Source organism: Talpa occidentalis, unplaced genomic scaffold (assembly GCF_014898055.3).
Source record: "Talpa occidentalis isolate TD23 unplaced genomic scaffold, MPIMG_talOcc4v2.1 talOcc4.11, whole genome shotgun sequence".
NCBI lineage: Eukaryota > Metazoa > Chordata > Mammalia > Eulipotyphla > Talpidae > Talpa > Talpa occidentalis.
Window position 1 is genome coordinate 99,388,075 of NW_023601104.1, and position 16,475 is coordinate 99,404,549.

Genomic DNA, 16,475 nt, shown 5'->3' on the forward strand with positions numbered 1-16,475 from the left:
AATCTTAAAAAAATATATGTACTAAGTTAATTTTGTGAGTGGTAATTTAAGGGCTCAGTTTCATTCTGCCAGGGTCCCTCTGAGAAACTCTAGAATCTTCTTCAGAGTGGTCCTTCTAAGGGATAGCCAAAAGAAGTGTTTATCCAACAGGCTCTCAGAAGTTGCAGGGGCCTAGGGCTGGCAGTGAAAAACACTGAGTCACTGACTGACTTGGCTTCTATTCCAACTGTCTGGATTGTACTTTCTGTGTTGAGTCTGAAATTCTGGTTACCTTTTGAAAATAGATATGCTGAGGTGATCTGCTGGTAGTGGTGTTTTAGAAAAGATAAACCTTTCAACAGTGTGCTCAGTATAAATTGTAATGCTGGGGGCAGACAGATAATAGGAAACTTTAGTAATTGATGTGTGAGGTGCTGAGGATTTGGAGGTGGTGGTAGTGGAAATAGAAAATAAAGAGGCTAATCAGCATTTTAATTTTTTTAAGATTTATTTTATTTATTTATGCATACAAGAACTGGGGTCTAGGCCAGAAGTATGGTCATAAGAGGATTCACCAGAGACAGTGGGGAGCAGAAAAGGAAGATTGACTGAAATACACTGCCGAAGGGAGCAGTGGGCAAGACAGGAGCAGTCTGCTTGGCCGTGGGGGTCAGCTCCCTGGCCAGGGATTGAACTCATGCTGCAGGGGCTGGGTATAGCTTGATATCTCTGAGACTTAACCCCTGCACCACCAGGGAGGCCCTAATCAGCACTTTAAAGGAAGACATAACATGCCCCATTGACTAATTTGCCTGTATTAAACAAGGCTGAATTGGCACAGCTGATGAAAGACTTCTAGCCTAGAAAAAAGATAGTGTTAGGGCATCCCTGGTGGCCTAGAGGTTAAGTCTCAGCGCTATCCCTACAGGCAACCAAGGCAGTCTGAGTTCAATGCCTGGCCAGGGAGCTGACCCACATGGCGCAGTAGACCTCTCCTGTCTGGCCCTCAGCAGTGTATTGCAGTAAATCTGCCTGCTCTGCTTCTCACTCTGTCTTCATTGACTCCTGTCACCCCCTGCACCTCTGGTCTACACCTGAGTTCTTCTATGCAAAAATAAATAAGATCTTAAAAAAAAAAAAAAAAACAATAAAGGGGCCTCCCTCATGGTGCAAGGGGTAAGATGCAACCTTTGAGACTTTCCACAGCCACTGTAGCATGAGTTTGATCCCCTGCCAGGGAGGTACCCACATGGCGCAGCAGACCTCTCCTGACTCGCCCACTGCTCCCCTCAGCAGTGTACTTCAGTCAGTCTGCCTGTTCTGCTCCCCACTCTGTCTCTGGTGAATCCTCTCGCCCCCCACACACACCTCTGGCCTGTACCCCAGTTCTTGTGTGCATAAATAAATAAATCTTCTAAAAAATAAAAATAAAAAGGAAGGTAGTGTTGATGGACACATTGGCTCCCCCGTGTTTTTCTTTTTTTAGTTTTTAATTTTAAAGTAACACTGCATTAAAATACGGACTTTACATGGCATCATTAAAAATCAGAGTGTGTGTGTACATCAATTCACTACTTAAAGTCCAATTCTACCTGAAAGAAATTGCATATTTTTTTTATTGAGGTGATATATTATGAAAAATGTGGAGCCCATCACAGATTTGTGTGTCATCCTTGTGCAGGGGGTATGCTACCCTCTCTGTATCTTTGCAGTTTTAGTATATGTGTTCCGGAAGCAAACACTTTGCACTGTTATTTCATATAATCCTTGGAGCTCTGATGGGATTATTTCACCCTCTGTATGAGGACACAAGACTCACAGAGGCCTTGCTATGATTAGGCACCAGATGATAAATGACAGTCAAGAGTTAGTGACATAATTGCCTGAATTTAAAGCTAATATGCTCTTTCTGTAACTTCCCTCACTTCCCTCTTGTTTCATAATTCTTTTCCTTATGATTTGGAATTAGTCACGTGCAGGTTAATAGAGCAGAATTGAAGCAACTTTTCTCCTAAGCCAATTTGCACTTGACATCTTCCTTCTGACTCTGGGAGCTCTGAAGAATCTCTGTGCCGCTCTGGTGCCAATCTTTAAGCACAGCATATAGTTTGCTGTTGCATGGCAAGCTGGAATCGCCCCCCATAGTTCCTGTCCTTACCCCACCCCTTGCCTGTTTCCTTCTTCCTCTTCCCCCCGCAACCTTGTATGACATTGCAGTTTGGGGAGCTGCTAGGACATTTCCTGGGGGACAGGCAAGTGGAAAGCCTACACCCTAGGAATAACGCAGAACGTGAGGATGGCAGCAAAGACCGGACAGTGTATTTGGTAAATCTGTCAACATTGAAGCTTCTTTTAGTTCTCAGGGAAGCATGAAGAGAACACAACAAAAATGTTGATGATGAAAACAGAAAGACCTTAACATCAGCAGTAACAGTCATTTGTATTAGTAAATGTCAGATTAGTTTGTTTTACTTTTATATCTCAGTTTTGATCATGTATGTTATGTATCTCAAATTTTGACACACAGGACTAGAAAGAAATGTTTTAGTGATAGAGGGTAGAAGAAAGAATTAAACAAGTGGGAGATGGGTCTCTAAAATGCAGTCATCATACAAGCAAAAAGAAATATGAAGAAGTTGACTTCGTGCTGTTGCCAGTGACCTGATAGCATTGTTAAAAATCTGCTGCCTGAGCAGAACACATGGGCACCTTTGAGTTGCTTAATGTCTTGGCTACAGATATTTTTTCGATTACATGAAATTGCTAGTGAAGCTCTTGCATTTGTCAGACAGACTAGATGGTTTATTAGTCAAGCATTGCTGTGCAGCACATGTATTTCTCACAAAATTGTGATTTCACAACTGATATCTCAAGTTTAAGTTTGCAGGAGCCACTCAGGTCATCAGAATCCAGGTAGCTCTGTTCCCACTGTTGCTCCTGCCCCCAAGAACACGCTCGCCACTACAGGTTCTTGCCTTGACTGTGACAGAAGGCAGGAGGGCAAGTCCAGTTCCCACAAGTACTTTGGAAGCCTTTTGTCACATCACATCCACATGTATTTCTTTGGTCAAAGCAATTCTCATGGCCGATCCTGAAGTCTTAGGACGGGGAAGTGCACGCTGTCCAGAAATGGTGGCGAATATGCCGGAACAGTAATCTACCACATGCGGGTAATAATCTAAGCTCTAAAGTTTTAGTTTTAAAGAGATAGTCATTCTGATTATATCATTTAGTTATCTTTTAAAATATGTGTGTGTTTTATGTATTATTTTATCTGTCACTTAGAAAACGAGTCAGTAAACTGTAGGAAAAACAAGAGGAAAAAGTTCCTTCTGAAAATTAGTACCAAATTGGAGGAAACAAATTTGACCTCCATTTATTCTGAAATTGGCGATGGGGAGGAGATTCGAGATGGAGCAATGCTATTTGGAGTGTGTCTCCAGAGAATAAATATAAGACAATGCCATCATATTCGTGCAGCATTTTTATTGAGTATTGGTCCATGAGAGATTAGAAATTCAAAAAGAAAATCAAAAACTGTTCCTTGACCCGAGAATAGTTTGAGAAGAGCTAACATCTATTATGATATTCTGCTTCCAAGAAGTGAATACCTGTGCTACACAGCAGTGGACCTTCTGATTTAGACATTGTTTTGGGGGATTTGGGTTAGTATCACTTTGTCTTTGATACCGCCTGACTCTGATTATACTAATAATGCTTTTGGACCTGGAGGACTGGTCCAGAATTTGAATGGTATTGTGTGAAGTCTCTTTGCAGCTTACTGGCTGGCCTTTCCCTGCCAGCTTCCTTTCAACTTTGCTGCTATATTTACATTTCGTCTCACTATTGATAACCTCAACAAAAAGCAAATTACCACTTCCTGAAGTCATAGTGTGAAATTTTTATTTTGGCAACATAAGTCTTTACAAACTCTCTTCTGGGATTCCATTTTCCCCCTAGTTATCTTGCTTTTATATTTGTGAGTCAAAACCACCATTTTGGAGTATTTTTAGGTATTTTAGCACTTTTGTGCTCACGAGAGTAGTGGGCCTAAGTGAAGATGTTCCGAGTAGCATTGATTACTAGACGGCCTAAGTTTACAGGCATAAAATAGGAAAAGAAATTACAAATTATGAAAGGATATGTTTAGTAAAGTGCAACTTGGCTTCTGAGCTGTGTAACCTAGCTGTGTGCAGCATGTTCATCCCCATAAGCCAGTTTTCTCATCTGTATGGGAGTAATAGCAATAATACTACTACCAGGTTCTTCAATAAGTGTTAGAATTAAATATACTAAGTTAAACACAGAACTGGTACTTAATAAGTTTTAGAAATGTTAGCTATTATGTTTCTTATTAATTCTCTACTGGGTGACAAGCATACAGAATCAGAGAAAAGGTGAAGCCTCTATCCCAAAGGAGCTCTCAGTCAGGACAGCATTTGGACAGATACATCAGAAAGGTAAAATAATGTGAGAGTTTAGTGCTATTATGGAAACACTGGCACCATGAAAACTTTAAGGTAGGACAAGCAGCTCACCCAGCTAGACTTTGAGGAGTGGGATCAAGTTTACAGCTGACTTAACACCTGTGGGGGTGAAAAGATGGGGTATTAAGAGCATTTCAGAAAAATTGAACATATGCAAAGGCATGGAAGTAAGAGTTTGGTGGAATTCTAGGAAATTGGAATTCTAGAGCATAACTAGAGTGTAGAATATGAACAAGGTTGTTGCTGGAGTAGTTGGCGGGGACTGGATCATCAGAATAGCACTTTCATTTTATCTTGAGGTCATTTGCAAGCTATTGAGTAATTTATTACAAAGGTATATGTAATCTAATTTTCATTGCATTTCAGATTTTCATTATAGAGACTGGATTTGGAAGGGAGAAAGACTGGAAATGGGATTTTTTTTTTCCTAAATCTGTTTCAATAAGTAGCAAGAAAGTATCAGATCCTGAAACAGGTGGTAGTGATTCAGTGCAGGGAATGGATTTAAAATAAAGTGAAAATGAACAGTATTTGGTGGTAGATGGGATATGGACTTCAGGAGACAAATCAGTAATGATTGCACTGAGATTTTTGCCTTTGGAGACTGGGTAGATAAGATATCCTCTAAAAAGAGTTAAGAAGAGAGCTAGATTTAAGATGAAACTCGTTGACTTGGATTTAAGATATCTGCAGAATATTCATGTGGAACTCTCCCCTGAGAAGTTTGCCGAGTGAGCCTGAGAGTCCGGAGAAAGCTCTGAGCTGGAGCGAAGGTTTGCAGGTCAAAGGGATGCAGCGGGAGTTAAGGCGATGGGGCAAAGGTACCACCCAGAAAAGTGTTGGGTAAGAGAAGCTGTGTGTTCACAGCTCTTGGCAAGTAGGTACTCCCGAATATTTAAGCAAATGAAATGTCAAGGGTATAGTGTCATTTAAATCTGTAACAACCCTGAGTTAGAAATATAATCCCAGCTTCACAAATGAGGCTATTTCAGGCTTGAAGAGGTTAAGTGATGTGCACAAAATGACTTTGTTGCTAAATGACCAAGCTGGGATTTCAAATCCAATCTTTCAAAACCCACTTTTTTCTACCAAGTCTCATTTCTCTGTAAACCTGAAAAGTTTAAGTGTATGAAATTATCTTCAATTCCCCCCCGCCCTTTTTTTTTTTTTTACCTCTGCTGGTATCCTGATAGAGCAGGATTTTAAGTAACTTAAATAACCACATTTTCTCTGATTTTCCCCTGCTTCATCCCCAAACACGCTCATCAGATTGCCTTTCTCAGTAGATTGGCTCATCCCACTCACCTCTACTCCAGTTCCTGCTTTGACGCAGCATGCTGACAGAGTCCTCTCCTGGCTCCTGGGTGAGGCCTGTTCTCCTAGCTTGGCATTCAAGGCTCACTGTGAAGTCCGAGAGCTCTTCCGAACTCATCCGTGCTTCACACGTCTCATCAACACACATTCATGCCTCTGGATGTCATTCACTTGCAGTGAAGGATCCCATTTTAATGCTTAGATTGAATAATCTTTAGATTACTCCGATTAAATAGCTCTCTTACCAGTTTTCCAAAACTAGTATCTTTGTGAAACAAGCAGCTTGGATAGTGTCTGACCTTGGTTCCACACCCAGTGTGAGCCCATGAGGTTCCCTCTCCATACTCCGGCTCTCCCCCTCACGTGGTGAGTCACTGTTCCTACATTTTCTGGAGGGGTCCTTTTTTTTGAGGAGTGGAAAATAATTCTAATTGTTAGAAATTTCTTAATTTTGACTCAAAATCTCCCTTCTTTTAACATCCATTTGTTTCCCAGGACCTGCCCTTGGAACCACAGGGAAATCAACCATTTTCTCCTCTTCCTCATGACGGTGCATCAGACACTTGGCAATAGCTCTTAGAGCTCTCCTCAGTCTTCTCTTAAGTCAGATAATCTTGCCTGCTCAGAGTTTCTGTCCTGTGACAAGTCTCAAGCTCTCTACTGTTCTTTTGCCCTTCTCTGAGAATTCTGGAGCTTTGTCCTTGCCTCATGGAAACACAGGGCCCAGAGCAGAGCACCGCACCCTGGGAGAGCAGTGCAGCATTGTTCCTGTGACTAGGACTCTGTGCTCTCTGAAGAGCCTGAGATTTCTTCAGCTTTATAGCAGTCTTGTCGCGTTCTGCAGCCACTCAGTTAAAATACACAGGGATTGCTACACAGGTGGCAGTTAAGCTGCTCTGCCCTCTCGTCTACTGTGCAGTTGATTTTCCTTTCTGTAAATGTAGAACTTTCTGATCTTCCTAGCTATCGTTCTTCATTTCCACCCATCTTTTTAGCCAGTTACGATTCTGTTACCAGGAGTGCTCTCACTGTGTTTCCCAGTTTGAGGCCATCTGGAGATTCTGAAACATACTTTCCACATCTTCCTTCAAGTTCTTGGTGCAAAAACAGACACCACCCTGCTCCCAAGCCCGTGCGTTCGTCATTGCTGCTGCTGAATGGTTTTGTGGACCTCTGTTTTGTCACCCGTCTCCATCTCTGTCTTATTGCAGAGATTTCCTTTGTACATCAGCAACTTCTTAGTTAGCTCCTACCATATGCGAGGAGGGGCTAGAAATGCTACGAAGACAGCAGTCCCTGTCTTGTGAGTAACAGTCTAGAGATACCAGGAAGTATTTTGTTACAGGTTTTACAAAAATCAGGTTGCATAATTTTCTAATATTCTCCTTTTCTGCTACCATATGAGAAAAGAGAATGAGGCATTACTCCTTTACAGGCAGTATTGGCTGCCAGTGACCCCATTACATCACCTGTAATGGAATTCCCCCCTCTCTCATTTCCCCTTCATGGGTTCCCAGTCACTGAAATTTGGGAGTCCCTTGAGTCGACCATGTCCTCTCTGAAGACTGTGTCTTTTAAATCTCCAAGCTCACTAGAAGGCAGCCTGTTTAGATACATTTTTGGTTGTTGGTGGTGTATTTAAATGTGTCTCTATTTTTGCATATTATCAAGATCCTTTTTTATTTTATAAGGAACTTAGTTATGAAGAATTTAGTTGGAGTGGCCATTTTCCCTTCCAGTCTTTGGCACTCAGATTTTATCTTTATTATTTGAAATGATCTTTCCCAAGGAAAATAGCTGACTGTTCTCAAATTTTCTTCTTTTTGAGCTCTTAAGGTGCTGTAATTCCTTTCAGTGGCTCCCGATTCTTTTCACATAAGCCACTTATTTCTTTTCAGCTAACTAGAATTAATCCCAACTGAGCATAAAGCTGTAACAGCTTGTCTGTATCCAGAGGGATTAAACTATCAACAGTGCAAAAGATTTTTTGTTTTAATAAGAAAAATATAGAGGACGCGTCATCATAGTTTGTAGAAGATGCCCACCACTCATCTCAGGTGTGGATTCTTTTGTTAGTCAAGTCTCGTCTGGATCCTTCCTCTGACTGACCAGTTCCCAAGTCCACATTTCTCCCACTCTTCTTTCCTCTGTGACCCAGTACTCTCCACTGTGGTGTCTTACTCAAATTGTTAGATATGTACATAAATGCTTATTTTCTTAAACGATTGTGAGGACTCTGCCTTTTTCTGTGGCTCTGTCTCTAGAACAGCAAATTTCCTATAGATGTCCTAGTCAGTAGTTACCTTTTGTGACCCCTTCCCACCAGGTCTTGGTGAATTCCATGAGATTTTATTTATCTCCTTGAGTTCTTTTTTTTACGATTGCTGCTTTTAAGTATAGTACCTAACACACAAATGTTCAGTAAGTGGTATTTATGATTAATCTCAAGAAGTATTTGCCTTCTCTTTTAGGCTGTGAGGATATCATTGCTGAGAGCATCTCTTTAGATACCTTAATTGCCATCCTCAAGTGGAGCTCGCACCCATATGGCTCTAAATGGGTGCACCGACAAGCTTTACATTTCCTCTGTGAGGAATTTTCCCAGGTCATGACTTCGGATGTTTTTTATGAACTCAGCAAAGACCATCTGCTTACTGCTATCCAGTCTGACTACCTACAGGTAATCATTTATACACCTCAGAAACTCATTGTCATTCATATGTGCCTCAGGAAACCCATCTGTACTCTATTGTTCTCCCATCTACAGTGATCCAATCCCTTCCCCCCTCTTCAGATTTTTACAACAAAAGCTTCTGTTGAAGGGCTCTCTGGCCCTTCATGCACACTGCTGCTGTGACTCAACGTTGTAGATAGCCAGATCCTAACCTGTGTCACCAAAGGGGTTAAGACAGTAGGCACACTCAGCAGCATATCCCAACAGTCATTTTCTTGACTTCCATTAATAGTAGATTCACTCTAACAGTTTTTTATTTTTGGTAGAGTATCAGATACTTAGATTGTAGACAGTGGCTTTAGCAGCACAAAGAACAGTATTCAATTTCTGATCAACTCAGCTGCTTGTAAAAAGCTTGGTGTATGTGTCCTGCAAACTGTAACAATGTCTTCAATTCCTTATTTTTAATCAGAAGAATTTTTTTTTTTTAGCAAATTTTGCATTTTGACTTATGTGAGTCTGATTTAGTAATTTAATAGTAAGTTTAAAAATATTGCAAAAAAAATACTTGCAAAGTATGTTTAAGCTGAATATTGTGTTTTTGAATTGACTGTGTGAGTATTATGCTGAACTATAGAACTACACAGTAGTTTGAATGCTGTAAGGACATGAACCCATTGAGTCATTTCCTACTTCTTTGTATTTGTACTAGAAAAATTACAAAAGACTTTTATCTCACAAATGCAGTGAAGAATTAAATGAGGCACTTAGCATCTATGCTTTTCCTGTGCTTTGATTGCAGTACCCGTGTTATCATAATTGGATTTGACTTACTGAAGATCTGTGTCTGTTAACTGTATTTCACTGTCTCGATCCAGACCTTGCATTGTGGGAGTCAGGTTTCGTCCATTTTCTTCGATTATTGTCTTTAGAAACTTTACATTTCTCCTTAGAAAGTAAAAACACTTGGAGTGCAGCCTACATTTGCTCTAAGATTTTTAAGTGCAGAGAATTGAGGGGCACATTGCCATTTCATAGATGGTGCTTGAACGGCCCCTCACCACTCAGTAGCACACCTATGGAGATTGTAGTCTCTTTTGCCAAAACATGTTACCAGAGTATTTTTTTCTGTTCTTGAAGGAGAGAGTAGTCTCTCCTTTGTTCTGCTTATCTCCATCTTCTCCCCAAAAGAATTTTAGGCAGCTGTAGAGAAACCATATAGATATTGTAAGATAAAATAAGTTTAAATAGCTAAAGAGAACAGGATAATGAAAAAATAAAGATAGAAGTTAAGAATGAAAGGTTTACTTTAGTCAGGAGTGAGAGTACTGGGCAAAACGCATGTAATTCATTCTTGTGTATTTGTTGTTGATGGGGCCACAGCTTTAACACAAACATTTCTAACAACCATACAGTCAACCTGCTAAGTTGTATCTAGCATTGACATGACCTAGGAAGAGTCAATAATGAAAATAATCACTCATCTATTTCACGAAAATAAATATAAACCTGTTTTTATTATAGGCAAGTGAACAAGATATCCTTAAATATCTGATTAAGTGGGGCGAGCATCAGTTGATGAAAAGAATAGCAGACAGAGGTAAGCTCAAAAACTTAGCTTGTACTCCAAGTCTTTCCCAGAAGTTTATTGAAATGCACACTGCACATCAGTCTTGACAATGACCAGGAAAGCCTGCTCATAGAAAGAGAAAATTTTACAACTGGCAAAATCCTATATTGGAGAGAATATGCTTTAAATAAATATACCAGAAAATTTCATATTACAACTTTCATAGGAGACTTTTCATGTTATCTTTATATGTACATAAATATATGTTGATTATTTATGAAAGTATTAGAAGGAAATTTTTCATATAATGATTCGAGTTCCATAAAAGTACACTGTTGATGGAAGTGTTCTACAAAAGATGGTGGCCACGTGCCCACACCGTTGTGATGTGCCGACGCCGCTGGGTCTTACACTTCAGAATGCTGAAAATGTAACATAGTCGGTTTTGTTATCTGAGTTTTACCTTGATGTAAAAATGAATGACCACACCCAAAAAAGCTTGTCTGTTTTTTATTTTAAAATTTTGTGGAAGGTAAAGGAGAAATAATACTTTTGAATGACTTCCAGTTGGGTTTACAGCAGATGAGATGGAAGCAGCTTATGTAGGAGGTGGGCTTTTAACCTTAGAAGCTTCTGAGTCTGATTCTCTATCAGTGTTTATGCCTATGGTTAGTCCATATGCCTGTGCGCCTTCCTTCACAGATTATTATGTTCTTCTGTATAATAAATCCAAATAAAAATGTTTTAATTAGAAAAATTAAATAGTTTATTTCTCTGTGTCCTGCAATAGACTTTAGAAGTTCTGAAAATTGAAATTTTTTTACATAAAAACCACTATTAATTTCGAGTGTTTTTCAAACACCAGTATATAGTCTGTTCTCCACCTTCCGAGTTTCTGTATTAATGAGTTCTTGTACTTGCTAAAATTTATTTGTAACCCCAAAACCAGTAGTCATGGCACTTTTATAGTCATACTTAGAGTGACACGAGTTTGAATCCCATCACACATTCCCAGCTAATAGTGGAACAAGGTAATACTCTGCCTTCATACTGTACACAAGTGCCCTTTCCAAATTCTATATGGTGTAATGTTTTTATGAGGTTTGGGGGTGCTTAAAAAGCATAATGTTAGTGCTGACTAGTGTTGCTAAGTGCAAGAAGGGAGTGTGTCTTGTGGAAAAAATATGTGTTAGATAAAGCTCCACTGAGACAGGAGTTACAGTACTGTTTACTGTGACCTCAGGTGAATGAGTCCACATGTGTTATTAGTATGGTGTGTTTAAATTGAAACACATAAAATAAGGTCATATCTTAAATCAGTTGACAAAAATGTGACTAATGGCTCTTAGGAACCTAACTAGTGTTTCCCTTAGGGGCAAGTGGCTCAGTATTCACTAAATTGAAGTGATACTACAGAACTATCCCAGATAACAAGAATTAATTGTATATAACATTGCATTATTAGACCATAGACTTGTTCATTGATATAGGTTGGTAATGATGAAATATCTATTATTTTGGACAGATGACTATACTTGAGAACATTTCACTTAAAAAATAGTTTTCAGATTTAGTTAAAATGGAATGCTCTTCCACAGAGATGAGCAGGAAGATAAGTGAGCCAGCCCACACCTTGTTTCGATCCCCTCCATACATAAGGGTTCTTCCCTTTCCTGTTACGTGTTTGGGGATTTGATTAAGAATTCATTTGAAAACAAGATGCCGCTACGTTAGGGGGGAAAAAAAAAATTTGAAAGTAATATCTTGTTAAGTATGGAATTAGTTCTTAGTAAGGCTGAAGTAAAATATTTTCCTACATGAATGATTTTCTTTTAAATGATTCCAACCACAAACTTAGTTTCTCAAAAATAATATCCTAGCAACCTACCAGAGCCAGAAACAGCATTTGGCATGTGATGCCCTTATTGTACTGAAAACTGGTCACAAAAGTGAGAAATATTTTTTTTAAAGATTGATTTATTTATACAAGCACTGGAATACTGGCCAGAGGCACGGGAGGGTGAGAGAATCCACCAGAGACAGAGCAGGGAGCAGAACAGGCAGAAGGACCGAAATACACTGCTGAGGGGAGCAGCAGGCGAGACAGGAGTGGTCTGCCGCACCATGTGGGAATCTTCTGGGCGGGAATCAAATCGGTGTTGTGGAGGATGCTGACAGCTTCACAGCACTGCGCTCAACCCGCTGCGCCACCAGGGAGGCCAAAAAAAAGTGAGAAATATTAAGAAAAAGCTCTAGGTCTGACTAGATTTCAGTCAGTTGTCATCTTTTCTCCTTTGAATTAGTATTGGGAAAGAATCCTTTATTCTTTAGTGCAGAACAGTTCTAAAGAATGTCATTGTACTGTTGATACCAGGCTTTTTCTTTGTTTACAATCATTTCTATTAAGTAAACTTGAGACATACAAATTATTTATAACCCTTTTGAAAGCAGATGTTCATCAGTATGAAGAGTATTACTGCAAGTATATGGAGAAGAAAGAAACTTTCTGTGAGAATTTGGATTTGGTAGACTTACCATTTTCTGTCTCCTAGAGCCAAACTTACTGAGTGGCACTGCGCACAGTGTGAACAAAAGAGGTGTCAAAAGGCGAGACCTGGATGTCGAAGAGCTTAGAGAGATTCTTTCTTCTCTTTTACCTTTTGTGCGAATGGACCACATCTTACCAATAAACAGTGAAGTCCTAAGTGATGCAGTAAGTGCCTTTCTTTGTTATCATTGTAAATACTTTGTTACTTACAGAATGTTGCGAATCTATAAATTCCATGAGGACAGAGGCCGATGTCTGTTTTGCATCAGACTGTGCTCCCAGCATCTGGCATGTGGCGCCAATAATTGTTTAGTGGATGAGAGTTGCGCATGTCTCACATTTCCCAGGGGATGGTTTCTAGCGGAGTTCATTCAGCCATTTATCAGTATAGATCCTTATTCACAAAAGAAAAGGTAGAAATTACCTTTGGAGACTATTCAAGAACACCAATAAATTAGAACAGGAGAGAGGGATATTGGTTCAATGTAAAAAAGGAAGAATGAATTTTTTTTTTTTTTTAAGATTTATTTATACAAGCACTTGGTACAGTTAAGAAGTGTCGGGGTGGGGGGTTGGTGAGAGAATTCACCAGAGCCAGAGTGGGGAACAGAACAGGCAGATGGACCGAAATACACTGCTGAGGGGAGCAGCGGGCATGACAGGAGAGGTCTGCGCGCCATGTGGGACCCTCGCCGGCAGCCGGGGATCAAACCGGCACTGCCGAGGCTGCGGGCAGCTTCACAGCCCAGTGCTCAATCACTGCGCCATCGGGGGAGGCCTGGAAGAATGAATTTTAAAGCCAAATTTAAAACACGTATAATTGTTCATATTAGTGTTATAAAAATTTCTTCACAAATTGGTTTATAACTTTAATCTTAAACACACCATGGTGGTTTTTTCAGTTGCACAGAAACATAAAAGTTTAATATTTGGAATCTGGAAAAAACTGATAAGAATTTTTTTCAAGTGCTTCAAAAAGAACGTAATGAAGGAAGGATAACTTCCAGAATATAAAATATATTTTAGAATACTATTTTATCTGTGATACTAGCATAACAGACAAGACAACAACCCAGACAAGAGATTCCAGTAATTAAGAATCAAACATACGGTAACACGTTTTTGCAAATTATTGTAGTCCTACACTGAATGTTGGTGGGGAAGGAAAGACATGTTGAAAGGTAAACCCTCATTCCGCTTGCATGCAAGCTGCATCCCTGCTAGACTGAAGAATTAAATACTAAATTGAAGATGGGAATACTAGAAGAAAACAATTAAATATGGACTCACTGATTAGAAACAATGTCCAGTCTCACTAAAATCACACACACCCCAAAGAGCAAAATAAAATGGTAATCTATCATTTATTACCCATTAACCAGTAGTTTTTAAAATAATAGTACTGCTCCATAGGAGTAGGATAGCGAGTGTTTTGGTAGCATTGTCATTATGTATTTGGAAATAACCTAAATATCTAATAACGAGGAAAATAAAAGTACATCATGGTACGGTTATTCACCAGAGTGTTTTGCTGCCCTAAACAGTAGTTATAAAGACTAATAATTACAACATGGAAAATGCTAATGATGAAATATATTTTTTAAAAGAAGGGTATAAAATATGTAGACTTATGTATTCTAGAATAAAGTAAAAATTAATTTGAAGAAGACTATACGAAATATACATCAACATTATTACATTTTCTCTTTCTAAATAATATATAACATTAGTTAAAAACAATTTTAACTAATGCTGCAGTTAGACATTTACTGTATTTAACAGTAATATTGGAGAAACTGGTTGTGTTTAAAACTTGAGGCCCCAAATCAAATTGAATTCTGAATTTGGTTTAGAAAATATATTTTAGAATTTGTTTAGCAGTCTTAGAAAATATTAACCTCTACTCTTAATTCCTTTCCAAATACATGGTAAGTTTACTAACAAGGGCATGACCATAATACTCTCTCTCAGCACTGTGCCTCACCTTCATTTAATCCTCATAAGCACTTTATGAGCTGTAGGTTCTTGATTTATATTTTCCTGGTACAAGCAAGGAAACTGGCCAGCAGGTTGGTTAGTTAGTTGTGTAGAGCCCCATCTCCAGGGGCATCCAGGAGCCCTTCCAGGGAGATGCAGGTCAAAGAAAGTGTGTATATCACACATTTTTGAGTAAGGTTTTGAGCCAGGTCTGCCTCCCCTATTGCCCCTGCCCTGTGCAGAAGGCCTATATCCCTTTACTGTAGACAGCAGCCTGGCCCAGGATGTTCTTGTTTTGTCTTGGGGGGGCGGCAAAGGGAAGCCAAGTGAGGATGGAATTAGTTGCTAGATGAGTACGGGGAAATGAAAATTGATTTTTGTTTAAGAGTTCAAAAAGTTAGTCTACTTCATTACATTTTTAATTAATATAGCTCTTACTTTAAAAACCTCAGCTATTTAAAAAGACAGAACTTGTGAACTGACCATAGATTTAAAGTAAACATCCAGGGAGGGAGGGGTCAGAAGAAGAGAGGGAAGAGCACCAGGGGCTGCGGGGATGGCTCACACCTGCTGTGGTGGTGGGAGAACTGGGGACTGCACCTGAGGCTCTGAGAACAAGGATATAAGAAAAGGAAAAAATATAATAAAAAAAAAAAAGCACAACTTCTCTATTTAGAGAAAAATGGGAAATTATAGTACTTTTTTATTGCTGAATTCTTTTTATTAAACATTTAAAATATTTTTATATTTCACGTATATCCTAAGTACGTATTTAGAAGGTGAAGTCAGGGCATTTTGATAGTTATAATTATTTTTATGTTAGTAGTTTGTCTTGCTACACAAATCTCTAGTTTATCAAAAATATATTTTTTTTCCCCCAAGATGAAAAGAGGCTTGATTAGTACCCCTCCATCAGATATGCTTCCTACATCAGAAGGTGGAAAGTCGAACGCCTGGTTACGACAAAAGAATGCCGGAATTTACGTTCGTCCTCGTCTGTTCTCGCCCTACGTGGAAGAAGCCAAGGTAATGAAAACCATTTCAAGATACTAGGCTGCTTTCTTCCCAACCATAAACAGAAAGATATTTATCTTAGTATTATTTAAATATTTGGAAATAGCCTCAATGTCCAATAAAAGGGAAATGAAAGTAAATTCTAGTTCAGTTTCTCAACAGCCTAGTTTTCTGAAATGTTTAATTATCAAGCATATTTTTATAACTTAGGTCATGTTAAACTGAACTTTTATCATTTTAGTAGCCTTGCAAATTAATTTGAATTTTTTTTTTTCTTTTTACTGAAATGCTGTGGTTTTGTGATCTGCAAGATGGGGAAAGTGTTCTGAGAAGATTGTAAATATTTTGTCTTTCTTTGTAAAGTAAACTAATGCCATGATTTCTCGTAATCTTGTTTCTGTAATTGGCTAATTTTTGGAAATTGTGTTTAGTTTTAGAATAAGTACATAAATTTAGACAAAATTTCAGGTCTGTTAAGTAGTTGGCATTATGTGTTATAGTACAAAGAACTTTCCGAGAAGGTAATGTGAATAATGTGAAAATGAAACACTGTAAATTTTATTACCTGAATTCAGCCATAAGAAACTATGGAGGTGGCCTTTTGAGGAACTGACAGTCTTTGAAAGTCAGAAATCACTTAAACTTTTTGATATAAATTAACAGACAGAGCAATATTTGGGTTTTTAATTAAGTTTTCTTAATACTTTTCTTGTTTTTATCAGAGGTCTCTAGTTTAAGATGTATGAAAGGATTGTGAGAAGTTTATTTTATTGACAAGGATGATAGGCTAACTTTTGTTGAGAAGTTGATATTTTAAATGGTTCTAAAACATGGGAAAAGCAGAAAGATTAGGTCTGGTCTTTTGGAAATAAGTTCAGTGCATAAAGTCACTCAGGTAGCTGAGACCTTTAC

At 38.8% G+C, this 16,475-nt stretch overlaps 1 protein-coding gene and 1 non-coding gene across 3 annotated transcripts in view; one reads left to right on the forward strand and one right to left on the reverse strand.

The window, feature by feature from the left end:
* The window catches only part of BTBD7 (BTB domain containing 7), a 79,328-nt gene that overhangs the window by 48,905 nt on the left and 13,948 nt on the right, over positions 1–16,475 (forward strand). Inside the window, exons 4-7 of one of the 2 annotated variants that reach the window (XM_037504006.2) lie at positions 8,252–8,460; positions 9,979–10,054; positions 12,577–12,737; positions 15,432–15,575. In XM_037504006.2, coding sequence (XP_037359903.1) covers positions 8,252–8,460; positions 9,979–10,054; positions 12,577–12,737; positions 15,432–15,575 — 590 coding nt within the window. The remainder of the gene's footprint in view (positions 1–8,251; positions 8,461–9,978; positions 10,055–12,576; positions 12,738–15,431; positions 15,576–16,475) is intronic. The other variant, XM_054692794.1, reaches the window with a different exon arrangement.
* LOC119239588 (U6 spliceosomal RNA) lies at positions 1,616–1,721 on the reverse strand. Its single transcript, XR_005123874.1, has one exon. It is a non-coding gene; the product is annotated as a U6 spliceosomal RNA (small nuclear RNA).